Source organism: Amphibalanus amphitrite, unplaced genomic scaffold, assembly GCF_019059575.1.
Source record: "Amphibalanus amphitrite isolate SeventyFive unplaced genomic scaffold, NRLGWU_Aamphi_draft 000133F_arrow, whole genome shotgun sequence".
NCBI classification, from domain to species: domain Eukaryota; kingdom Metazoa; phylum Arthropoda; class Thecostraca; order Balanomorpha; family Balanidae; genus Amphibalanus; species Amphibalanus amphitrite.
In genome coordinates, this window is record NW_024881628.1 from 162,145 (window position 1) to 189,053 (window position 26,909).

Consider the following 26,909-nt stretch of genomic DNA (forward strand, 5'->3'; position numbering starts at 1 on the left):
AAGGGCTACAGTGAAGCAGAAAACTATTCGATAGCTCTTTTAACGCTCTTTCGCTAGCTTCGCGTTAGATTTCATCTCAGGTCTATGTTTGGCCCATAAGAAGGCAAACAGCTAACTGGACAGATTCGTCGAAACATCTGCTTTGCAATAACTTTCGATTCCGAGAATTTGTATGGTATGTACATATGTTGTCTTGTCACCACCGTCTTGATCTCTTTGAGACGCGTCACATGAGTTAGAATTTGGCCATTCAGAATTAACGTTAAAACGACCTCAGGTCAACGCTATGTCCTGATCGAAAAAGGACCTCCTGCTGCATATGAATGGATCCGTGTTGTTGAGCTGAACAGTGAACGCCTTCCAGGTGCTGTCATCGCTCTACCGCGTCTTCGTCAAAAGTTGTAGAAAAAAATGCTGGTGGCCATCGATGGACATTTTCACTAATGACCTTTCGAGTCATCACTCGCCATAAGTTGCACCCTGTCCCTGGCAATGATGAGCTGATTTGTCATGGCTCCAAAGATATTTTGCGTTTCTGACGAACTTTTTCAAAGCAGGAGGCATTCGTGCTTTTTCTAATTTCTCATTATTTTCTAATGATGAGGTCACGTATTTGACCTGCCTTCAGATCATAGATGTAAATCCTGAGTTAGAATCATGAATTGCTGACACGTATAACCCCATACATTAGGTACCTATACAGTATACAGTGTACCAAATTTCGAAGTTATGGGAGAAAAGCTACAAGAATGGCGAGAGAGGAAAGTTTTTATAGAGGTATACCGTATAACTGAACTTGACATGGCGACCTGACCTTAAGTGACCAGTGATAATTTTTACGCAAGTGATGTAGGTAGGTATACCTACCTAATAGGTTATACCAAATTTGGCGGCGCTGCGCGCCGATTTTTTACACACGCACACACACACACATACGCACGCACAAAACTGGGAAGTGTCGCAAAAAAAAAAACACCCCTTCCCATCGGGTGAAGACTAGAAACCCGACCCCCCACTCAAAAATCCGTGGCGACGCCCCTGGTTTCTTAGATTAGTTACCTACTGACCAGATTGTCAACATAATCCAAATCACATGCAAAAATGTTGACATAATACCAAATGACACGGTATTGACTTCCTGCACTCTGCGCAGTCACCAACGAGTAAACTGATCCACAAGATAAGTTATAGTAGATGTTTTGACTGAAGGTGGTTTTTATTAATTTAAGCCGGTTTAAACCGGTTTAAACCGGTTTAAACCACTGGCTGGCATAAATTCAATTTAAGCCGGCTTTTATCCAACCCTGCACTGCACGGGGCGGGGCGGGAGGGAGAGGGGGACGCGGAGGGGGCGGGCCGCGGTAATCTGAGCCGCCCCTCGCCTATATTGGCCCATGTCCCGCGGGCCGGCCGTGTATCTGATCGGTTGCTGTCGCATGGGAGTCCGCTGGCGCCGCCCCAGCACCCGCCCAGTCCCGATGGCGGATCAGGAGCACTCGCTGCATGTGTGTATAGAAATGAGATACGGAAAACGGAGCACAGAGCACAAACAATGAGACGGTGGCCCGTCGCCAATGACACAGACGAGAGACCGAGCGACGGGTCACTGTGCAGTGCTCGGTCGCAACACGGGACTTCGTTCATCCACCGCTTCGGCAGGTTCAGCTGGGAACTTCAGCAAGTTCAGACTACCGTTCATCACAGTGCTCTCAGAGGACATCGCAGCAAAACCACCCGCGGACCACTCACTGCACAGTTAGTGTCATCACTACAGTGTCACTGCTCGGTTCGGTCACTGGGCGGTTAGCCATGTCACTGCGAATCCAGTTCACTCACTGTTCACTCCAGTCACTGCGCGGTCACTGCGTTCACTGCACGTTCACTGCACGTTCACTGCGCGGTCACTGAGCAGTCACTGCACGGTGGGCGGCGACACCTGATTGAAGACGCGCTCCTTGATGACCTGTGCCATCAGGCCGTGGATGACCTCAATAGTTGTACGCTCTGTGTCTTTATGCGCCTTCAGCAGCTTGTCTTCCATCGGCTTATCCTGCAAGGCGACGGCAGAGAAGAGTCAGCAGTGTTGCTCAGCTTGATATGGTGGGAGCCGGGTGGTTTAAAACGGATTGCAGAGAAAGCAGCGCCATAACTTTGCCGCAGAAATGATAAAGCGCGTGGGAATGCGGTAACCGCGCAGGCATGTTTTCAGCAAGTGGCAGCCATCAAGAAGACAAAGCACTGTCAAACAAGCTGGCACCGTAGTAATTCCAGAACAGCAGCAGAGCCATTTCTCAGGGAATATTTTATAAACTGATCTTTGCAGCCGTCAGCAAGATATATCATCGCCGACAACTCTGGCGAGCATCACTACTGTTTTTAACGCTGACATAAGATGCATCACGCTTGCATAGAACATTGGTTCCATGGGTAAAAGGAGCGTTAAGTTGAAAATAAGCAGTACAATATTACATGCGATGGGCGCCCGGTTATATTTCACTTCAAAACACGCAGCTTGGAAAAGTCCGACGGGAGCAGTCGAGGCCTTTGGGAACAAACAGCAAAACACCTAGCGGCGGTTACATGCAGCAAATGCCACTGGGAACTAGGCGGGGCCAACCCACTTTCCAAAACAACTTATTTTGCAAAACATCACCGAGGCCACGAAGTCAAACAACATTCATAACCAGTATCAGCCCATTAAACAACCCCAGTGAGTCTAAATACAGATCGTCGGCGAGGGTCCGACTTCCTTACCACATCTGGCGCCACGGGTCCGGTGTAGGAGGCTCTGGTGCACGAGTTCTCCGCCACCTCCAGCTTGCTGGACAGGTCGCGTATCTGGTTGGTCGTGTACTCGGCGTTCTGTAACAAGTGGCGTCGTCAGGCACGGTCGGAGAGCTGACGTGTTTGTTGAGCTGGCACCGACACATGTAGAGCGTGAGGAAGGTGTGAATGCAGTTTTATCGGGCGCAGAGTAGGTAAGCCGGCAAGGAACGTAGAAAGGAATGTGCACGGTAGTAACTGACGTAGTTTCGAAAATACGACGTATGCTTATGCAAGTAGGCACTTCAGTCAGGAGCAAAACACTGTATACAAAACAAAGTCATGCAGGTCTGAAAGAGACAACAAAAATTACAGCGGATAATCTTTCCATAAGGTTTCGATAAAGTCCTAAACAAGCGGACAGCAATCCTTTCCAGCAAGGCCAAGGGTGATGATCATAGATTGCTACACGAATAAATGATCGACCATATGACTGTCTCGTCAGCAGACAGCAGGACTAGCGTTGCCGGTATGTCTACAGATCACGCGCTGTGCCTAAAGCGAGCACACTCGACCCGCGCGGCCTGCACGCACCGATTCAATGAATATTTTGACGGTGTGCAGAGCACGCACGGCAGACACGCCCAGAACCCTTGTGCACAGTGCAGAGCAGGCTAGCTGTAAGGCAATGTATGCTGTCGACGGTGCACGGCCGTGCGTTCATCGTCCATCAGATACAGTGAGGAGCTACGGCGCGCCATTTTTAGCGCGCGCTGCACGTCGGCTTGTGTCGGACACCGCCATGCTGTCTGGGGTAGGTGCTCCAGCTCAACAACGCAGTTCTTAGGGACGAAATGACGGGATTAGTATGCGCGCAACTATAGTCAGTTTGGATATAATCCGAAACTTTATCGTTGTCCTCAGAGGCAAGAATAGTACAAAATCTGCCCACGTCAATTGTCAGCGACAAAAGCAAGGATCATAAAGGTCGATTTCGACACAATTGGGTTTGGATCTTCGCATCCAAATCTATCTTCCTCTACGGTTCCCGTACTATTCAATCGTCCAAATATCCCCTCATCTCACTGTCCAATCGACATGTAGGCGTGGCGTCTCCCCAAAACAATACAACTCTATTCTTTAGCAAAATTCATCATCATCCTTTCAAACACGTGTAACTATCAGTAAAACAATGCGACTTACCGAGTGTGACCATCACTTATCAAGTCAGTCCTGGTTATATACGAAATCGAGCGTGTTATGATTGTTCTCAGAGCAAATATCCAGTATACGGGGTTGACGCAATGTCACACAAAGTCTTCGCAAATATCTCTGGATACCCTGAACAGATAATGTCACACAGCTTGAGACAATTACTTCGAAACATACCCGGACAGTTTCGAGTCACCGATTAAGTGATATAAGGTTGCTGAACGGAGTCAGCAAAGCTCAGGGACCCGGGAACGATTTTCAAGTTGGGGGGGGGGGGGGCGAGCCTAAAATACCTGACATGATGCATATGAAACAGTGGCGTAGCTAGGGGTCTAAGGGACACGTACCCCTCCCCCTCCATCGGGTTCAAAGGGACCCTCGGGTCCGAGGGGCCCTGCGGCGCCATTTGACCGCTGAGGGCTAACGATTGCCATATTTCGACTTAGAAGTGCCCCATGGGGCTCGTTAGAGTACCTCATGGACCCCAAATAGCCACACTAAGATCTCCATAAGGGCCCCACGCCGGCTTCTAAGGGCCTCTTATGGCTTTTAAGGGCCCCTCGGTGGTCTCCAAAGGCCCGTTACTGGCCTCTTGAGAGTTCTTACCGGCCTATGAGGGGCCACTCCGGGGCATTTCCCGCCTGTGATGGTCCCGCATTTATTTTTTCTGAGGGCCCCATAACGGCAACTGTGAGGCCCTCATCGGCGCCTATAGGGCTCACGGCCATATCGGTGTCTCTGAGGGTTTCACACCCCCAACTCTGAGTGCCTACACCAGTGCCTAAAAGCCCTATATTGGCGGCTCCGTGGACCCAACCAACACCTGCGCATCTAAAAAAGGCCATCCACTGGTGACTTTTGAGGGCCCCACACCGGTGACTCTGAGGGCCCCACCGGCGTCTGACAGTACCATGCCGGTCTCTAAGGACCCCACAGGACTTCTTCTGTCGGCCTAAGGGCCCCTTGCCGGTCACTGAGACCCCCTGCCGGCTTGTAGAGAGCTCGCGTCAGCAGCTCTTTAGTCTTAACCCGGCGGCCGCTGGGCCTCCGCGCCACCCGCCGGCCGCTGGGGGGGGGGGGGGGGCATATAGTTGCCCCCCCTTTACTTCTGCGACGCTATCGTCGCAACGCGAAGAGAGAGAAGCGAAACTTTGCACACACCTTCCTGAATACCTAGCCGAGGTTGTGTCCAAATTTGGTGTCGATCCCATTTGAAATGACGTCACAGTGACGTCATAAGTGAAATTATAGATTTGCGACTCTCATATTCCTCACGATACATCAGATATATGGGACCGAATATAAAGGGTCGATTATTGGTCAGAAACTAGATGGAAGTGTAGTTAGATGTTTTAGGATGACAGCAGGTGCTATCTAGTTCATTTACAGTTGAGTTTCATGCTCAGCGTCATCAGAAACGGTCCATATCGGAAAACGACAAAACTTTATGACGTCACTGTGACGTCATCTTAGGTGCTACAACCACTAAACTTTCCTCAAACATTGCCTAGGTATTCATTTGAAGCTATGCCAAGTTTCACGTTCGTAGCTCATCAGATTTCGGAGATATTTCACAAAACGTAAAGGGGGGGGCAACTTTATGCCCCCCCCCCCAGCGGCTCGTGGGTTAAGGTCCCACACCCGTCTGTAACGGCTCCACACCAGCGTCTATGAGGGCCTACGCAACGCCTGTAAGGACCCTCACCGGCGCCTCTGAGAGAATCACACTAGCACCTCTGAGTGCCCACACCGGCACCTGCATTAATCCCACTGAGCTTTAATCCCATACCGGCCCTCCGAGGGCGCCACGTCAGTGCACTCATTGCCCTACACCCCTCCCTCACACCCGGAGCGGGTAAACTGTGATATACCTATAGCAACGATTTTACCACCGTTGTATGTACGTTATGTATTTTTCAAAGTTGACTCAAAATGGTCCATTATAAAATCTGGCCTGCCAAACTTATGGCCAAGGTCAGGCTCAAACCAAAGCGGGTTGACAATAGATGTTGTCAAATCGATACTGTACCAATCAGCAGAAACCATTCAGATGGCAGGGAAAATGCCGTGTGTTGATGTTTAGATGTATGAAGGAAACAAGAAGGAAAGAAGTCTGGAAAAGGGAGGAAAGATCCTTTCTCGCTGCCTCAATGTTGAGGGGGCGCCGCCCCCTCGTCTCCCAAGTTGGGGGGGGGGGCGCAAGCGCCCCCGCTGCCCCCCCCCCCCTGTTCCCGGGTCTATGGCAAAGCTCCACGTCAAAGCCCAAGTAGACGAAAATATGGATGATCTCACAAGAACCGGTCCGCATACTATCTCTAGCATTGCTTTCTTAGAGCGCGCACAACATGCTCATATTTAGAGCAATGAATGCTTGGAATAACCCAGTCAAAGCAGTTTGACCTGACCTATTCACGAGGTCACCGTGTGACCAAAGATATACTATAAAACTGAACGTATTATTTTTACTGACAAACATTTGTGTCCAAACTCCGCCGGTTGATCAATGCGGCTGGAGCGCGAAGCCCCACGCAGACAAGGTCAAGGACACCCATTGTGACCTGACCAGTGACCACTGACCGTTCAGACGCAATATATTTGTCAGAAGTGGGATTCGAACCCACGCCTGGAGAACCAGACTGCGACCTGAACGCAGCGCCTTAGACCGCTCGGCCATCCTGACAACGATCACATGGCCCTCCCCTCTTGTCAACAGCGCCGCTCAAGGCACATCGCCTGATGATAAGAGATGAGATAGGCAGCAGCGGGTAGCGACAGCTCACAGTTCAAACAGGAGCGTTACTAAAGCCAAATACACACCCATATCGGTTCTCATATCGGGCATTCCTTTCAGTAGACCAATCAAATGGGATCAGTCGGCAGTCCCTTATCAGCGAGAAGTCTTGACACTCTTTTTCACTCGCACTTCAACCCGTCAGCTGAGGATTTTCGAACCAAGATACACCTTGCACCAGACATTGCTCGTACCAAGCTGCAGTGTTTACCAACGGCCTCGTGCGCAGTCTACCACCGCGGTACACCAATCACGTGCCTGGTCTTACGAGCATGTCGGCACGTCCTAATGGCCGTCCAAGATCCGTCGCGGACCCAGGTCACGGAGGCGTGGCGGACGATGAGGGGACCGCGCTCGTGTAATCACTTCCCGTCGGCTAGGGCTTTCCAGAAGGTCTTCAATATCTGCGCTGGACAGAATACAGTGGAAGAGTGGCTGCGGGGCGATGAGTCGTGAGTGTGGCAGCGTCTAATTGGTGACGACTGTCATGACAGAGCCCGAGAGACGACTGTCATGACAGAGCCCGAGAGACGACTGTCATGACAGCGATCGGGCGGTGACAGGTCTAAGAAGAGCGGCCGGCGGCTGACGACTACCGCTATTACAGTTCCCAAAATGACAGGTGTCATGAGAGCCAACAGCGATATACCACCTGTCATGACAGCGGCCACCAAGGTGCCAGGACAGCCACCACCATGCAACCCAGCCTGTGACATGCGGAACCCACACTACCATTACCACTGGGATTCTCGGTACCTTCTCTCGGCAGCACCAAGACTCAGTCCAGACGGTATCATATCCCACCACGGCGATAGAAAAGGTCACGGACCGAAGGGCTTCCGTGAAACGTCAGGTCAACGTGACTAGAGAACATGGGAGCTCTCAAACACCGCCACAGGGCTAGGGATGCAGGATACAGGCCTCGCGGGATCCGGACACCAACAGAGGGTGTCCGCGGAGCATGGTTTCCGTCCGTCGTCACCGTCAGTTTACGTCACAGCAGATCTGTTCATTAGCTGTGTTTGCAGCTGACGGGCTGCTGTCAACGGTACGCACAAACGCAAAAGGGCGATGGGTGTAAAGTTTGCCTTTTCATTTCTTCACGCATCTGAGTGCAGGGTTGTATACCAATCAAGTCGATTGAATTGATTGATTTGTTTCAACGCGTATTTTGAGTTGATTGGATTGAGTCGATTGACTTTTCGAGATGACTGGTTGACTGACTCGTTTGACTTTAGCGACTGGTTGACTGATTTGATTCCCGAAAATTAGAGTGACTCGTATGATTGAGTCGATTGAATGGAAAGTTCAAATAAGTTTTAGTTGACGAAAAATAATGACACCAATTGATGACATCAAAGATCACAAAACTACACTGAAAACTGCTTGTCATCACAACTGCAATATGGGGTAGATGGCCAAATAAAGAACAGGGCATAAACATGAACAGCCAACTTTGACTTTCAACTGCAATAACTGCTCCAATCCTATCCTGGTGATAGAACCTGGCGATGCACCTACCTAGGTACCTTTCTGCACTCAGCAGGAAACTTTTTTTTTAAATCCAGATGATAAAGTGCAAGACCCTATATACTAATAAAGTGTGCTTAATTAATAATTCACATCTCCACGACCACATCTCCTCAGAAACAACCCACTGAACTCTATAAATATCTGAAACCCCTACAAAAATAACTGAAACAAAAGCGCCGTTTTCGTCTCGCTAATTACGTTTACGTAGGTACGTAATTTATAGCTAATTTGCTGCATTGTTTAATTTGCAGCAGAACGTTTGTTGATCCTTTTCTCCTGAGAGCCTAAGCATAACATATTTAATATATTTCATTTTCCTTAAAATATTTTACCGAATATTATTAAGTGGTTTTATTTCAAATGAAATAATAATTAAAACGAAATTGGTGTTGTACAACCGATTTATTTTATGATGATCTACCATACTACATGATAATCAATGACGTCATCTTATCAAAAAATCAAAAGACGTAGAATAAGGATTTATAAAAGCTTAGCATACTTATTGGCAAAACGTTTTCTTTGTTGATCTTGCAATTTATCAACTTTATTTCATAAATGTACCAGATTTATCACAGGCTATATTAATAAGGAAAGGAAGGAATGATTGACCTACCTCACAGGTACCTATCTACCTTCGTTGGTACTGTTGGTAGCCAGTGACACATCTAGGCAGGTAAGTAGGTACCTACCTGCTTTCCTGCTGTCTTCATAAAGCATACCTAATGAAGTTGTCAAATTTGTAGCACATTTTCAACACTTTCATATGGTGTCAGTGTGGCATGCAGGGGCGGATCCAGGAAAACTCCAAGGGGAGGGTCATGAATCGAAGTGGTGCCCCTACCTGTACCCAAAATTAAAAACTCAACGGATTTCGTCCACTTCATTTTGGTGGTGCCCCCATTTTCAGTTTTTATTTTTATTTTTTATTTTTAGTCAGTAGGTATCTTAACTCTTAGCCACAACCTCATTTACCAATTGTAAGCAAGTATATATGAATGTGTATATATGTTGTGGACGCTGAGTAGTGAGCACTTACCAGGAACGTTATCAGGTAAGCAAATCGTGGTCAGTCCGACGAACTTGACCCTGGCGTCTAAAGGGTCTGTCCTTGACAGGGGCACCACAGTCCTTCCAGGGGCACCGCAGGCCTGTGAGGGGCACCAGCGGCCTAGCAGGGGCACCAGTCAACACAGGCCTGCCAGGGGCACCACAGACCTGCCAGGGGCACCAGAGGCCTGCCAGGAGCACCACCGACCTCGCAGGGGTAACTTGGGCCTGTCAGGGCCCAGGGGCACCACGGGCCTGTCGAGAGGCACTTCAGGCTTTTCAGGGGCACCATAGTCCTCTCCGGGCGCAGGGGTAGCAGGGGCACCAGAGGCCTGCCAGGGGCACTACAGGCCTAGCAAGGGCACCACTGGTCTATCAGGGGCACCACGAGCCTGTCATAGCCAGGCATCTCAGGCTTGTCAAGGCCCAGGGGCACCACAGGTCTGTGAGGGGCACCAGCGACCTAGCAGGGGCACCAGTCAACACAGGTCTGCCAGGGGCGCCACAGACCTGCCAGGGGCACCACAGACCTGCCGGGGGCACCAGAGGTCTGCCAGGGGCACCACCGGCCTCGCAGGGGCACCTTGGGCCTGTCAGGGGCACCACGGGCCTGCTGAGGGGCACTTCAGACTTTTCAGGGGCACCAGTCCTCTCCGGGCGCAGGGGTACCAGCGGCCTAGCAAGGGCACCAGAGGCCTGCCAGGGGCACCAGCGGCCTAGCAAGGGCACCAGAGGCCTGCCAGGGGCACCACAGGCCTAACAAGGGCACCACGGGCCTGTCAGGGGCACCTCAGGCTTGTCAGGGCCCAGGGACACCACAGTCCTTCCAAGGGCACCGCAAGCCTGTCAAGGGCACCAGAGGCCTGCCAGGGGCACCACAGGCCTAGCAAGGGCACCACTGGCCTGTCAGGGGCACCTCAGGCTTGTCAGGGCCCAGGGGCACCATAGTCCTTCCAGGGGCATTACAAGCCTGTCAGGGGCACCAGAGGCCTACCAAGGGCACCACAGGCCTGCCATGGACACCACAGGTCTGCCAGGGGCACCACCGGCCTTGCAGGGGCGCCTCAGGCCTGTCAGGGGCACCACGTGCCTGCTGGGGACACTTCAGGCTTGTCAGGGGCGTTACAGTCCTGTCAGGGCCCAGGGGCACCAGGCCCGTGGTGTCCCTGCTAGGCCTGTGGTGCCCCTGGCGGTCCTGTGGTGCCCCTGTCAGGACTGTGATACCCCTGATATGCCGGTGGTGCCCCTGGCAGGTCTTTGGGCCCCCGGGCCTCAAGGGGGGGCCATGACCCATGTGACCCCCCCCCCCTTGGATCCGCCCCTGGTGGCATGAAACCTAGCTAGGTTCATTATGTTCAGGATTCATTTCAGAAGAGCTCCGCATAACTCACATAAGAGACAGACAGGGACTTTACATGGGGTTAGATGGCCTGATGACTTAGCTGGAATATGGCCAAAATTAAATTGACAACTTTTAGGTGAAAGGTGGTGATTTGGGTTAAGGGGCGAGTCAACTACTGGGTTATTTTGCACCCATTAAATGAAACTTCTGCTCCAATTCTACCCATTGAACCTCAATATCATGATCCACCTGTCCATCACTAGGTATCCTTCCTTATTACATAGAAACTGTGCATGGCATGGCAATTTATAATTTTAAATGACAATATTTTTATGTTTCTTCTGTAGGTAGGTAGGTAGGTAGGTAGGTAGGTAGGTAGGTAGGTAGGTAGGTAGGTAGGTACACCAGACTGCTATGGACACTTTTCCAAGTTGGTGGGGCAAAAAACCTAATGTATGTCTTGGTTTGAGTCGTTTGATTGAGTTGATTGATTCCTTTCATTGTCGCGTTTGAGTCGATTGAATCAATTCCCGAAAACTGCTCTGACTTGATTGATTTGATTGGTTTCCCAAATTTGTCGTGATTGAATTGATTGCTATTGATTGAGTCGTATACAACCCTGTCTGAGTGTAGGTAAATAGTGTAAAGAAAATAGGACGGACAGGAGCATAGCTTTGATGTTATGTTGTGTAGGTGTAAAAAATCTATTTTCTCCTACCCAACCCCTCTGTTACGCACGACATATTCGCTTCCCTAAAAATATTATCTTTAGACATCAATTCAGAAAGGAATGCGGTAAAGACAATCCAATCAATCTACATCATACGCATAGGCGCTGCTAGTTGCTACACACTCCCACAGTCCCAGTGTCATCGTATGAAATGAGATCGAACTCCACATCCGGTGCATTTGTATTGGATTAGATGGCAAATACACTAATTAAACGTACTTAACTTTTTTAGTCCCACTAGAAACCATCATCTACAACACAAAACTCGCATGGACGCCGAATAATTTCAGTTACCATAGATTTGACATTTCTGAAGGGCAGCATGGCATCAAGTTCGTAGTTAATTCACAAGCCTACGAACCGAGAGATGCTTTGCCATTCATCATTGAGACAGTGCCACTTAAGGCAATTAGTTATTGATCGGCCACTGAATAAATTACCGACGAGAATGATAGCATTTAACAGCATGGGTTGGGTGTCTTGCAGTCCCCTGAAACTGCGCATCTTGATGCTGCTGTCATCTTTTTATCGATTCTAAAGCTATCAATATACCTATATCGATACCTATTTTATTAATTACTAGTGGAATACCCATAAAGAATGATTATTTAGATCTTGAAAGTGCATTCCGAAAAAGAAGTGTAGTCACATTTAAGCACTTTTACGTAAATAAAAACGCCCAAACAATGGAAATGGCTGCCACAAAAGTAGCAGAATCCAAGCCATGCCAAGAAACCACATTTTCCTATAGGCACCCCTGCGACGTCCTACGATCACCCTCGTTATGCCGTTAAATTAGTGCAGCCATGACCCCAGCTACCGTAACCAGAGCGGACACGAAACCCATAATTTGCCACTCCAGAAGGCAGGCGAACACTAACCACGACTTGGTTTTCCCAAATGGCAGCCATTTCACAAGCGCAATGACAGCACGAAATTGCGTCTGCTCAGAGATAATGTAAGAAATTATCATAGTCATCGCCAGCAACATAGGCGGCGGAACGGGAAGGGCACCGTGGCACCGTGCCCCCTTTGATTTTGGCAATTTCACTTTAGCCCTATGGGCACGGGTGGAGAATGTTTGAAAAAGTTACCCCGGCCGGCGACCGAAAGTCAGAAAGACGATGATGCTCAAATATTTGTCAACGGTTATCAACAAACCCCTATTCTGTGGCATAGAATATATAATGGATGTCTGCGTACGTTTTTAGGGAAAACTGCTGCACGCAGGTGCGGAAGATTTCGTAATTGTAACAACAATTTTGCAACACGCCTTAAAATTTCGGACGCATGTCACCTAGTGCTAGGTCAGGTCATCAGGTCAAATTTGCTGGATGATCGTGCTAAAAATGCCATCATGCCCTTTGCAAAGCTTATTCCGTGGAAGTTGCAACCTTCCCACACAAAACAAAATGTCAAATTTGACCGTTTTGACCCTCTTATTGATTTTAGCACGCACCTGAAATATTATTCGCGACCGAGCCTTAACCCGCGCGGGGCTGGGGTCTCCAGCCGAACGCGCGGGGCTGGGGGGGGTAAATTTTACCCCCCCCCCCCTGTTATCTCCCGAACTAATGGTCCGATTTGGAAAATTCAAACGCCAATCGAAAGCTCTCATCACGAACTACTAAAAACATGTACTTAATTTAAAGTTTGAGGTCAAGGTCAAGGTCAGGTCAAGGGTACAAATTGCAAGTTTCTACAGTATCGGCCTTGCACCGTAGTTGCCGAAGAATGGAGTCATGGACTGAGACTGATCGCCCAAAACGTGTTCTTAGGCTACCAAGACAATATTAGTTGCATACAATATCATTCAGAGGTCAAGGTCAAGGTCAGGTCAGGTCAGGTCAGGTCACCAAAAAACAAAATATAGAAAAGGGCATGTGCGACACATGTTTTATGGGTCATTTTACTCATAGAATTCAATAGGCACACTCAATAAGTGATATGGACCACCTCTGGATGAATTTTAGGTCGAGGTCAGGTCAAGGTCAGGTCAAGTGAGGTCAAATTTTGAAGTTGGTTGTTAAGGCCTAAAAAGGTGTCTATCTGATGCAGTTTTTCACGGCGAATCGAATGGTACTATTTTTGTTTCCGTACGAGGTCTAGAACTTCCAAAAAAAGTCATTTTCCAAAAAAATTGTGTGTCGTGACGTCATAAAATTTTGAATAACTCCCACATTTTTGAACCGATTCTTCTAAAATTTGGTATGTAGGTGCACATAGACCACTTCTCTGACATATATTCCGGTTTTTTCGATAGACTCAAAATTTTGGATTTTATAATGATTTTCCCAAAAAAATCAGTTTTTTGAAAAAAAAAATTAGGCCAAAATCCAAAATTTTCAAAAAACCGAGATAGCCATTTGATAGAAAAAGTAAAATTACGTATAAACTTTTTTGTTACGTCTTGATTCCTTTAAAAATAAAGATGATAGCGGCGTTTGAACTTTTGCCGTTTTTGAGGCGAAAATGGCGAACATGACGTCACTAAAACGTCAATTTCTCAAAAATTTTCCGACGGATTTCGCTCAAATTTCCAGGGAAGGTGTCAAATTGATGTAAGAAAAGGTACTGAAAGTTTGGCGGCGCTGCGCGCCGCCGTTTTTGAGATATCGCAAAAATTCGCGAGGGGGGGGTAAAATTTACCCCCCCCCAGCCCCGCGTGGGTTAAACGAGTAATCGAATGTTTTGTTTGCAGTGTTTAAGCTCCGTTATGTTCATGAACTGTGAGAAAAGTTAGAACTGTGTAAAAGTTTTCTCTGATTTTAGCGGAGAACGCTAAAATCAGAGAAAATTGGCTTTTGATGATCTATGGTGATTTTATTATTGAGCTTGCCTAAAACATGACCAGATTTCTCTGGTCACGTTTGTCGCTCTTTCAAACGTCGTTCCGCTTCTCGCCTCCTAGCCCAGTAGCCGAGTTAGAAGGAGCGTGAAAAGCCCACCTCTCGACTCAACGTGTTACGATAAGGCCACCACCCTGGCGCGGGTTAAGTTGGGGGAGCCTTGAGCCCCAGCAGCTCGTCCTTCTATCTCACTGATATTACCCTCGTCCTGTCTTGTGATGTTATTTCAGTGCCATCTTGCGATTACGGCCCTTAACCCGCGACCTGGTGGGGGGGGGGGGGCTATTTTTTGCCCCCCCTCCAGACTTTTCGATATATCTCCAGAACCGATGCGCCGATCGTCACCAAACTTTCAGTACCCTCCCGGACATCAATTTTACACATTGTGACCAAAATTTTTTCCAATGGCTATGATAGGTTGGCCGGAAATGACGTCAGAGTGAAGTCATGTTCTGCCGTTTTCGACCCAAAAAAGGGTTTCGCGGGAACAGCTGTCAGGCCTATAGCTTTGCAAATACAGAAAAATGATAAAGACATAAAAGCTGTAGATTGGACAGGGCTACAAAACTGCTATCTCGGATTTTTGAAATTTTTGGATTTTGACCTCCAAAAATAAAAAAATAGATTTTTTGGATATAATTATCGAAAAATCCAAAAAAATTGAATTTCGCTAAAACCGGAATATATGTGATAGTCCTTACCGCCTTCTATCCACATACCAAATTTGAGATTGATACCTCTTATTTTGGCGACGTTGTAGCGAAAAAACTGTTGAAAATTGATGACGTCAAATTTTCAAACTCAATTTTTAGCAATTCTAGACCCCGTAGCGCAAAACAAAGACCACAATTAGACTCCCCGTGACAAGCTGCATCGAATCAATACCCATTTTATGCAAAACTATCAACTTTAAAATTTGACCTTTTTTGGCCTGACCTTGACCTGACCTTGACCTGAACTTCACCAGAAAGTGACCTTAGCCGTACCTGATAGTCTTCTAACCAACGCCATTGAGTTGGAAATGTAAAATTGGCCATAAAACATGTATCACACAACCTTAGTAAAGTTGGGCTCATGTGACCTGACCTGTGACCCTTGGTGACCTGACCTGTGACCTGACCTGGTATTGCCAGTGACCTCTAATAGCAACATATCTACTAGGCAACTGACGCCCTACCGCTGATTCTCGACAAAATGCGTTTTCCTCGGTGTTATAGCGCATTCCCTAAAACACCCGTGAACGGAGAAACATTTCATCTTTGACCTGACCTGTGACGTCATCGGTGACCCCGAGGTCAATGAAATTTGGTTTCCTGCGACAAATTTGACAGGCCTTTCGAACGCCGTTTGAATTTTGCGGATCCGTCCAGTAGTTTCGGAGATACGAGGGGGGGCAAAAAATAGCCCCCCCACCAGGTCGCGTTATAAACAGACCCCACCAGGGCGCGGGTTAAATATGATTTACTTCTATTTGATAAAACATGTCGGGCTCCGCGATGACTTAAAAACATAGAAGCTCCAAAATGAAAATAAAGTAAATTTTCAAGAACTTTCCAAGGTAGATAAGAATAATGAGAGACACTTTTATAGATGGCAGTTTTTTTTCGTATGGAGACAGTTTTTAGGATTTACAAAAGTGGAAAAAGTTACCCCGGCCGCGCCGGGGTCGGCTGAAAGTTACCCCGGCCACGGCCGGGGTGGCCGGGGCAGGTTCTCCACCCATGCCTATGGGCGTTGCATGGAAAAAATGGGACCAAAAGTTGGCAGTGCGTTCCGCCGCTACTGGCCAGCAAATATAATTGGACTGATGAAGCAGGCGCATTTAATCATCCCAGTAAAACTGTGTACAGGGTGTAACGAAATTATCCGGACATCTTTCTTCGCGCTGTAATTAAGAAGCAAGCCAATCTGATATTTTCCCTTTTGAACTATTATATAGCCACCTTTCATAAAAGCGCAGGTACAAATTTTTGGAGCATTCCCGCCACTGGGTTTTCCAGCACAGTGGGTTTCATATAGAGTAGCGCCTTACTAACCTGTGCCCACAGTTGGGCGGCGCTGGTGGCAGGTGTCCCCTCATTCATTCCTGCTTGACAATATAGTCCATAAGATATCGATGGAATTGCATGGGAACTATTTCCAAAGTCATAGCCCTTTAGCCCAGAAGAAAAATAGGTCCTCTCGGATCACTTCTCATTCTGCTAGGGACTTGAAGGTGGTGCGCCGCCCCGCATGAAGACTGCGCGGCTTGAATCAGGCATCGGTACACGTTCAGAAACCGAGCCCTCTTGTGCCGTCTGGTTGAGTGGCTCCAACCAATCGCTAGCCAGGATGTTGCGCCGGTAATACTCGTCACTGATAGTGGTTTTCTGTGTCGTCATGAGCAGCTTGAATATTACACAGCAGCTGAACATGCTCCAGGTCTGGATTTTGCCCGGATGTTTGACGCCGGCGACGGCCGGCACGTTCGAGCTGCTGGCAGCCCACACATGGCCGATTTGACGGCTCAACGGATATCGCAGCTCGAACAGATTCCAATCCGACCAGGCCATCTCATTCATGTCTTCCTTCGACCAGTGGACACGCCCTGACCTGAGGCCAAAGGTGGTGGACTGGTTGTTTTCCCGTCGATTCCATTGTCTTTTTCAGTTTGAAGGGCAGTAAAACCAAGCTAAAGGGCGGGTAACGGTGAATCATGATATGGGACCTCTTATTATCTGCCTTGGTAAGAATTCGAGTCAGTTTGCGGATTAATTGGTGCCCTTTCCTTGTCGCTATCTTGACAACTCTCCTCACCACTTGGCAAAGGGCACCTTTTGCGATCGAGGCCAGGCTGACTCTGCCACCAAGTCCCATCTTATTACGCCTCAGGCAGATGTGCTACTGGCTGCTGCTGATGTCCAGCTGCTGACAGACCAGCTTCTGACTCATGCCACCATGCCACCAACACGTAGCCTTACTACGAAACGAGAGACTGTACTCCCTTCTCTCCACTGCCTTAAACGAAAACTATCAAATGAACCCGTCGGCGACTCGACTCTTACTCAGAGCAAGAGTCATTTCGCAAGGTCAGGTCACTGCTGAGTTGAGATCAGATACCAGAGGTATGCATTCATCTGATTTTCCAGCTTCTCACATTAAAGAAGAAACTGTGCGAGCAGATATGGCGAAAAAATAGATGTCCGGATAATTTCGTTACACCCTGTATGTCTTGTCTGATAGTGAGACGAAAAACAATCATGGGAATGCAGTTTGACCGGCAGAATAAAAAGGGACGCAGCCAGCAGTGGCAAAATATAGTCCCGAGGAACCGGTTGATGGAGCCTGTTTGAAGTTGGTCCTTTGACCCTAGTTGGATCCATAAAAACATGACCATATCCTATCACGTCAAATAATCATGAGACGCCATACTACCTGACAATGAAGCTTGATACTACCCTGTCACGCTTCGTAATTTACGCCACCCTCTTATTTTCAAAAGATAAACATTTTGGCTGTCAGCACTGCAGACGGGCATGGTTTCCATTGTCATTTCTATTTTGGTCGTCATATGTATTATTTAGTGCTTTGGACAGATTACGAAGGAAGACGTCTTCCGAAAGATACCATGCAAAATAAGCAAAGCTGGTGTTATATTTGACCAAACAATACCACTGTCCCAGCTCAATATCATCAACTATACTATGTACAGCGGCAAAGATTCCCTCCATCCACCGTCGTTTGGTCCCCAAGCCACAGTGCTGAATTATCCAAACATCATATATCTTGAGTTACATGATATCGATTCTCTAAAAATATTGGGTCCATCTAAAAAACTATCACTTCTAAACGTCGCCCACTAGCCCGCTGCTGCTGTGCAGACAGCTCGTCGTTTGCATGACGCGCCCTAGTCTATTCTCGTCGCCGTTTTGCGGCCCGGTGACAGCGTTCAAAGACCGTTGGTAATGGATTCTGACAGCACAGTACTCAGCACTCCACACAAAGTTGATCCACAAAGTTCGGCCGCCCCAGCATGTCATAAAGGCAGCGATGTGTAGATCAAACACTCTGTGGCTTATGTCTCAAATGGACACGGCAGAGAGACGAATGACAACATCTAACTAGTTTTGCGTGACTTGTCTTGCTTTTTAACCATTGGTTTAAATATCGGTAGTTGGAAACAAACACAAAATACCTATAAAAGTTATCCAACATATACGAATGTCAGCAAAGGTCGATGAAGCCGTTATAGCGTACGAGCTCGTATAATGATTACGGAGCGAGCGAAGCGAGCGTAGTCTTTCCTTAGATTAACGGAAATTTCTGAGTATGAGCGGCCGGCCGGCCGGCCGGCCGGCCGGCCGTGGTCACGCTTTTGCGAGGCTTATATCTCAGCAACCACTTGGCCGATTTACACGCGGTAATTTTGGTAGGGTAGCTTCATTCCTTCTACCAAGTATTGGACTATTCCCGATGCATGTGGGTGACCCCTTATGCACGTGCCACGTGCAAAACGAAGAGGTGTCCGTTTTGTAATTGTTGCAATATCTCGGTAACTACTTGGCCGATTGCGCTGAAAGTTGGCATGTAGGTAGGCACCCACTAGGCACTGCATATCCATGTGCCAGAGTTGGGGTGCTGCTGCACGTGCGCACGTGCAGGGGTCGTTTCCAGATCTCGAGAACGGCTCGACCGATTGCGCTAAAATTTGGTACACAGTTAGGGACCGGTTAGTAGGGTGCCGTGCACAAGTCAGTTGGGACCCATTTTGCACGTGCGCACGTGCAGGGTGCCGCTTCCAGATCTCGAGAACGGTTGGGCCGATTGTGCTCAAATTTGGCACATCGCTAGAGACCGGTTAGTAGGGTGCCGTGAACAAGTCAGTTGGAGGTACCCCTTGCAATTTCGCACGTGCAAGGCCCACCCTCTCGCTCGCTCCGTTAGTCGCCCCTCAAGGCGTTATACTGGTGGTCATATTCCCATAATTCGCATTCCATGTGTATCTATTTCGTAGCCGAGCTGCAACTCGCCAGGGTATGAAAATGCACATAAATGTTTTACTTGCTTGGTAAAACTACATATTCAGTACATAGTTTTAGCATCGTTGAAATTCCTTTGAATCGAGCATATGCAGAGCACAAACTGCCGGCAGCGTAGTTCAGGACCGCTCATAAACCCAGCGAACTAGACCAATGGATCGATATGTCCATCAAGACATCTGTCAAAACCATAGCTGCAGCTGACAGCGTTCGCTCGCATACGCCAAAGTAAGAGACACACGACTGTGGCATTGTACGAGCAGGGAACGATTACCTACATGATTCTTATAACTGTGTGTCACCCTGTTTGTAAAATACATCAATGAAAAATCGTCCTCTTTTATGAGGAAGGCAATAAAGTATACCTTACGATGCTACACCGGCTACCAAAGACTCCTGGATATCCTCTTCACGCTACCGGCTGCAGTAACGTGGAACAAAAGCGACACTACCTAGTTTGCCCTATAATACAGCGAATGTTCTTCGATGCAACAAGACACACCTGAAAGCACCAGATCGTCGATTACGGCTTGCAGACTATCTTCGTGAACACATACCTACTGACCAGTTACCATGTTTGTTCCGAAGCGGAACCAGACAGCCAAATAAAAGGGTAGGTGGCGGGGAGCTGTCACGGGCTGAGGTGCTTGATACCAGGCATTGAGCTGCTTCTAGAGGAGGCATTACCACTGATCACCGGGTACGTGCCAGCTCAAAGCCAACACACAGAACCGTACCAATAATTTGGGCACGCCTGCTGGTCGCCAAAGTGACCATGTTACAGAGAATGTGAAAAGAGAATCGATACTAAAAGCTTCCTAACAGGTGAGTCTTGTATACTAATAGGTTAAGTGCGGTTTACGGGCGCGTCGACTATAAGGTTGTTTGCTCCTACATTAATAGTAAATAACTAAATACCATGTGAGGGCAGCACCAGTCCCAAACATTCTGTTAAAAATAAGGCAGCAAAAGTTTTGCGATCGATATCGATTAGTTAAAAAGGTGTGTGGTCAATTTGACCACAACAATGTGCAGAGTCCAAATACGTAACGTTGTCAGGCGTATTGCACTTACAGGGGCGAGATCGAAACAAAATCGTCCACTTTCGAGGGAAGAAGTAAGGTTTCTCGTGAATAAAACGCCTTTTGGGCGAAGAACGAGCGAGCGAGATAGTGAGCCCTGCACGTGCGGAATGGCGAGAGGGTACTTCCAACGGGCTTGTGCAAAGCACCCTTCTAACCGGTCGCTAGCGGTGTGCCAAATTTGAACGCAATCGGCCCAGCCGTTCCTGAGATCCGGAAGCGGCATTCTGCACGTGCGCACGTGCAAACGGGGTCCAAACTGACTTTTGCACGGCACCCAACTAACTGGTCCCCAACCGTGTACCAAATTTGAGCGCAATCGGCCCAGCCGTTCTCGAGATCTGGAAGCGCCCCCTGCACGTGCGCACGTGCAGTAGCACCTTAACCGCAACACATGGGAATGCATTGCCTGGTGGGTGCCTACCTGTATGCCAAGTTTCAGCGAAATCGCCCCAGTAATTACCGAGTTATTGAAATGGGAACAAATCTGACACCTCTTCTTTTTGCATTTTGCATGTGCAGTGGGGGTCACTCACATAGATCAAGAGCATCCGACCTTTGGTAGAAGGGATGCAACTACCCTACACAAATTACCGCAAGACAATCGCCCAAGCGGCTGCTGAGATATGGGCCTCTCAAATTCACTACTTTTGCAAAACAGCTTGAACACCCATGGCTTTTCACGTGGCATGTGCCACGACGGTCACTGAGGTGTATCAAAAGTAGTCAATTACGGGGTAGAAGGGATGGGGCTACCCACCAAAAAAGACTGCAAGTCAATCGGACTAGCGGTTGCTGAGATATAAGCCTCTCAAAAGCGTTACAGGCCGGGCCGGGCCGCTCATACTGAGATTTTTCCGTTATATTGAAAAGACTCGCTTCGCTCGCTGCGCTCGCTCGCTCGTAATCATTTGTTATGTGGTACATTTCATAACCATGCAACGCTGTAATATCTACCAGTAAAACGCCTTTTGGGCGAAGAACGAGCGAGCGAGATAGTGAGCCCTGCACGTGCAGAAGGGCGAGAGGGTATTTCCAACGGGCTTTTGCAAAGCACCCTTCTAACCGGTCGCTAGCGGTGTACCAAATTTGAACGCAATCGGCCCAGCCGTTCCTGAGATCTGGAAGCGGCATTCTGCACGTGCGCACGTGCAAACGGGGTCCAAAATGACTTTTGCACGGCACCCTACTAACCGGTCCCCAACCGTGTACCAAATTTGAGCGGAATCGGCCCAGCCGTTCTCGAGATCTGGAAACGCCCCCTGCACGTGCGCACGTGCAGTAGCACCCTAACCGCAACACATGGGAATGCATTGCCTGGTGGGTGCCTACCTGTATGCCAAGTTTCAGCGAAATCGCCCCAGTAATTACCGAGTTACTGAAATGGGAACAAATTTGGCACCTCTTATTGTTGTATTTTGCACGTGCAGTGGGGGTCACTCACATAGATGAAGAGTATCCGACCTTTGGTAGAAGGGATGCAACTACCCTATAAAAATAACTGCAAGACAATCGCTCAAGCCGCTGCTGAGATATGGGCATCTCAAAATCATTACTTTTGCAAAACTGCTTGAACACCCTTGACTTTTCACGTGGCACGTGCCATGGCGGTCACTGAGATGTATCAAAAGTAGTCAATTACGGGGTAGAAGGGATGGGGCTACCCAGCAAAAAAGACCGCAGGCCATTCGGTCCAGCGGTTGCTGAGATATAAGCCTCTCAAAAGCGTTACAGGCCGGGCCGGGCCGGGCCGCTCATACTGAGATTTTTCCGTTATATTGAAAAGACTTCGCTTCGCTCGCTGCGCTCGCTCGCTCGTAATAAATTCCTAGTTAGTGTGGCGGACAGGGATATCAATAATTTTCACAACCAAAAATTTGGCCATAGGAAAAACAAGAATGACAGTGGAATTAATGACACCACGCTACCACAGGGAAATTTTTCGTCTTTCAAAACGGAAGCTCCAACGCTGTGCACTGTCAATCGCGAAAAAAAAACATTCTTACAAACCGTCAAACCATGCAAGCAGCTGATAACCCTCAAATAACCGCCGCATAATTACACTTAATCCCCAAACTATTCAGCTAACACAGACCGGTCTACGGATCAGCGGTCAATGTCTGCCCCTCCCCCCTCTCTCCCACCGCAGCGGTACCAACCGGTCAGCCCCCACCCCCTCCCTCCCCACACAGTCAGCGCTACTAACCGTGATCAGATTTGATGAGCTGAGTGTGTTCACCCAGTACTTGTTCCACAGCGAGTCAAGCAGCCGCCGGTCCAGGTCCGACTTGAAGTAGGACACGTCCAGGGAGTAGTACTGTTTGCAGTGGACGCCAAAGTCCTCGATCTTCTCCAGAGGAATGGTCTGGTACTCGGATGGCTCCTCGTCAGCCGGCTTGTAGCCCTGCGGTGGTGCGAGAAGGGGCGGGATCAGTCGAGGGTTCGAAAAACGGGACAGTTAATTTAAAATAACAGCAATAAAATTTATTGATCACAATAGAAACATACTGATCATCATATTCAGGTATGGACCTGTTGTACCTCCAAGTTGGTATTGCTCTTAACTATGAAAGCTGTAGACTCTTAAACTGAGTTATCAGCACATGAAGACAGCTGTGTCTCCCCTTCCCGAGTCCGCAAATTTCGCTCACCTTAGGGTACGTCCGGAATGCGCCCAGGTTGACCTTTCCAGCTGAGATGGTCCGCACAGGGTCGATGACAATAGCCACAAACGGCTCCTGGAAGTTTTGGTTGAGCATCTGCGTGGAGACGTCGATTCCGGATAGCCAGCAGCCGTAGCCGGGGTGGGAGTGGTACCAGCCGATGGCGTTCTCCAGTCGGCCCACCTGCGGAAGGGGAGGGGGAGAGGGGGGAGGTCATGTCATAGGAGGTCGGGCGGGGAGCCCGAGGAGGAGAGGGGACATGGGCGGGATTGGCTGCTCGGGTAGCAAAGTGGCAAACAGCAGAATAATGACGGGAAGGCTTTCGAATGTTGATGAAGCATGAACACTCTGAAGTGCAGTTCAGTTTCTTTAAAATATATGATTTTGTAAGTCAATCACCACTAGAACTTAGCAAGGACACTTATCCCTGAATGTTCAATGTTCAATGTTCATTCCGGGCTAAGTATTCTGAACATACCGCTTAACACTACATCGACCATCCCCGCTCCAACGGCGGCGGACAGCTGACTACACTATACCTGTTTGGCCCGCTCCATATAGGTCGCCATGTACTCGTAGGCCTGAGCCTGCGCGTTCACACGGGTCTCTGTGCCCTCCACGGGCAGAGCGTACGAGTCCATCACCATCATGATGTTACCGTCCACCTGGAGAGACCGTCACGAAGGTGTCAGATTTGAAGGGAGGCTTTGAGAAGGAGTTGACATTGAGAAGTGAAGACGAGTCTGGAGAGACGAGAGAAGGGAGTGCCGAGTGGTCAGTGGAGACGAGATGGAGGAGGCGATATAATCTATATGTAGAGGCACTCAGTTCAGTGGCGTGGTAACAGCTATACGAGCATTTAGTGGGGGTCGGCAAAGACGACGAGCTTACCAAATAAAACACATAAAAACACAACATACGAGTATACAAGAAAACTCAAAAATGCAAATGAATGTACGTACACATAAGAGCAAAACGAAACTTCGTGATCTGGACATTTATGACGCACGACCCTAGCAGCAAATCACTGAGGAGTAATTTAACATCATTATTGGTGTACCTGCAGGCTTCAGCTATGACCAGGCTAGCGAACTTGTGAAGGAATGCTCAAGAGATAACCTGGTGCAACGACATACCTTTCCGATGAGCATGCCCATTACTTCCAGCGTGCCTCCCGAGCGAGCGTGCATCACCATTTTCAGCAGGGCCAGCGCTGAAATCTTGATCTCCTTGAAGAAGTGCGGACTGTCGATAGGGGAAATTAATTAGAAGGGGTTCTAGTGGAAGAAGCGACACATTTATATTCACGCAGGGTACCCAAAAATCTAAATCTCCTCAGAGCCAATGAATATCTTTTAAGTTTGCCTTAATATCAAAGGCACATGGTATAATAATATTCTTAATAACTCTGCTTTTGGCGTCGGAAATCACTGTCCCATGACGAACTCTCCAGTAAAAGGCTCAGGTCACCCCTAGCAATGATACAAGTGCACTCACTCCTTCTCCCAGGGTTTAGCCGTGAGAATATCCTGCTGCTGCTTCTGGTCGAACCGGTACACCTCGTCGACTGCATTGACGATCTGCATGCTATTGTCCATCTCCCAGCGGCGAAAGGCGACCGCCGACTGGCTGGTGCCCGAGGTGCTGCCGGACGCCATCACTGCCACTTTACTGACACCTGGTGGGCGCTGATCAAAGCTGTAGTTCCTCCTATACTCGTCAGAGGTCTGCCGGAGAAAAACGACACGAGTCGCACAATGGCTTTATGTAACAAAACAAACATTGCGTAGCGTGATGGAAATTGTTAATCATATCGCACATGTATAAGGCACTCACTATGTTATTAGGAGAGGACAAAAGCATACACTTGAACTTAGGTGAAAAAACAAATTGAGGTCAATGAAACATAGGGATGTTTCGTTTCATTCAACACACCCAATCATGTTTGTGAAAATAAACAACTGCATTCTTCTTAGAAACCATTGTTATTACAATCCATTCATTATCGTCATATATATAAAGTGTCAACTCAATTTGAGAATAGTGAACATCTAATTAAGATATGCACATGACATAAGTACCTACAAAAATGTGTATGATAATTGATAAGTGATGGCACTGTGGGCATTTACCCATCCAGAAAATCAATTAATTAGTTATTATTGCACTGCAGTTTAATAACAATTTGTTCAAAGATGTCTAATAAAAGGAAACAGGCTAAACCCATCCTCATATGTCACAAATTCTTATGCACAGGATTCAGGAAGCTGTTAGGTAAATAAGTATATGACTCAATATTCAATGACTCTATGTTTAAAATATTTTTCAAGTGAAAATAACAAAAAAATACTGATAAAATCTGTTCAAAGGGAATCTTCATATTCAGCATACAATAAACATGCACACAAAACAGGACCAAATTATCAGGGTCTTAATTACAAATATCTATATGCAATGGCTTATCTCCAATCAGAGTTATCCACAATCGGAGTGTAATCGCCACACGGATTGTGGATTGCTCTTGATCGTCAATACATACATACATACATACATACATATCTGTATTAATGTGAGCCAGCCAGCAGAGTATGGATATCTCAACAAGATCCCATTGGTCCAGGGTCTTTGCTATTGTGGCTGTGCTGTACAGTACTGACTACTGATTTACCAAGGTATGGCACAAAATTTGTATGGAGCTGTGCGGGCCCTTGGTGGTACTGGTACCGTGCTGAACTGAGTGCTGCGGGTGATAGTACAATATTATTTGAAACAACTGCACAGGAGATATAACAGGATCAGAATGGGAAGAATTTAACTCTATTTCAGTTTTGTTTCACCACAAGTGAAGTTTTTTGATTTTATAGCAAAAGTTTAAGTACTATCAGTCATCAGATGCATGCTGGTATGATTTTGCCACCTAGGTGCTGCATCTTGTTGAACCCATTGCCATGCTTCTACAATTTTCAATCTCATTTCAGTGGAAAATGACACTGACATAGTCAAAAAGCTGAAGCAGCAATAATGTCAACTTGAACTTGAACTGGCGGAATTGGCAAGGCCTGGAGCGGGAACCTTGCCGTTTGGCGTTATTGTGTATTCTCACCTGGTATTCTCACCTGGTAGGGTTCACCAAGCCTGACAGCCCTAAGGATAGTCAAGGCAAGGGAACCCAGGATCAAAGGATGCGCCAGTTGAGATAAGAATTCACGAGTAAAGAGGGGTTAGATAGCAACTGGAGTTATAGCATCCACATAAATAGCTCATACGAAAAAATACATGCGAATCAAGAATATTTGACACGAAGTTGCTCATCATCAACTACTCCGAAGGCTGGTACAGTTCGTCACGAATCGCATCGGCCAAGGCCCTCTTAAAGCTAGTTAAGACAGGTGCGGTCACAACGTTTTCTGGGAGGCCGTTCCAGATGTGTATACATCGGATGGAGAAAGAGCGACGACGAACATCTACCCCGCGTTCGATGTCTCTCGGACGACGAAGATTCTACGCCGTCCGGCCTATCCCGTTCAAGGTCAGTGGGGGCTCGGCTGCGTTTATGGAACGTGATTGGCCGGACGGCGTAGAATCTTCGCCGTCCGAGAGACATCGAACGCGGGGCTAGTGTAACATGTGGCACGCGTATCTTGTAACAATGGCCTCGAGTGCAGCCGTGTAATGGACGAGATGGAAGGATTCAAACGAAGTAGATCAGATGTTGAAGGTGAATTCTTACCAATTGGCAATTTTATATTGTTAAACTGTTCTTCGATTTATCAGCAACAACGTCGGGTTTCTAAAGATCAAAAATGTGTCCAACACTCAAGGCATACGATGTTGATGTTCTCACCCTGTTCACCATAAATATACCTACACTTGTGT

The 26,909-nt window shown here is 47.9% G+C and overlaps 1 protein-coding gene and 1 non-coding gene across 3 annotated transcripts; both read right to left on the reverse strand.

Moving 5' to 3' along the window:
• Positions 1–1,493: 1,493 nt before the first annotated feature.
• On the reverse strand, positions 1,494–26,909 carry LOC122382106 (COP9 signalosome complex subunit 5-like). 2 transcript variants are annotated; one of them, XM_043367051.1, is made up of 8 exons: positions 26,764–26,909; positions 24,531–24,760; positions 24,170–24,278; positions 23,573–23,698; positions 23,022–23,216; positions 22,577–22,774; positions 2,755–2,862; positions 1,494–2,050 (listed from the first exon to the last, which is right to left on the reverse strand). In XM_043367051.1, exons 2-8 carry the CDS (start codon positions 24,689–24,691, stop codon positions 1,913–1,915), a joined length of 1,035 nt encoding a protein of 344 aa, XP_043222986.1. In that variant the 5' UTR covers positions 24,692–24,760; positions 26,764–26,909; the 3' UTR covers positions 1,494–1,912. The 2 variants fall into 2 exon arrangements, with proteins under 2 accessions (XP_043222986.1, XP_043222987.1); XM_043367052.1 differs by lacking the exon at positions 26,764–26,909 and adding an exon at positions 26,137–26,467.
• Trnal-cag lies at positions 6,572–6,655 on the reverse strand. Its single transcript has one exon. It is a non-coding gene; the product is annotated as a tRNA-Leu (tRNA).

Excerpts from the sequence above, each read along its gene's own strand:
- LOC122382106 (XM_043367051.1), bottom strand. The coding sequence starts at position 24,691 with ATGGCGTCCGGCAGCACCTCGGGCACCAGCCAGTCGGCGGTCGCCTTT. Across the intron at positions 24,279-24,530 it reads GCTAAACCCTGGGAGAAGGA|TCCGCACTTCTTCAAGGAGA; the intron begins GTGAGTGCACTT and ends CCCTATCGACAG. Across the intron at positions 2,051-2,754 it reads GACCCGTGGCGCCAGATGTG|GATAAGCCGATGGAAGACAA; the intron begins GTAAGGAAGTCG and ends GTCGCCTTGCAG.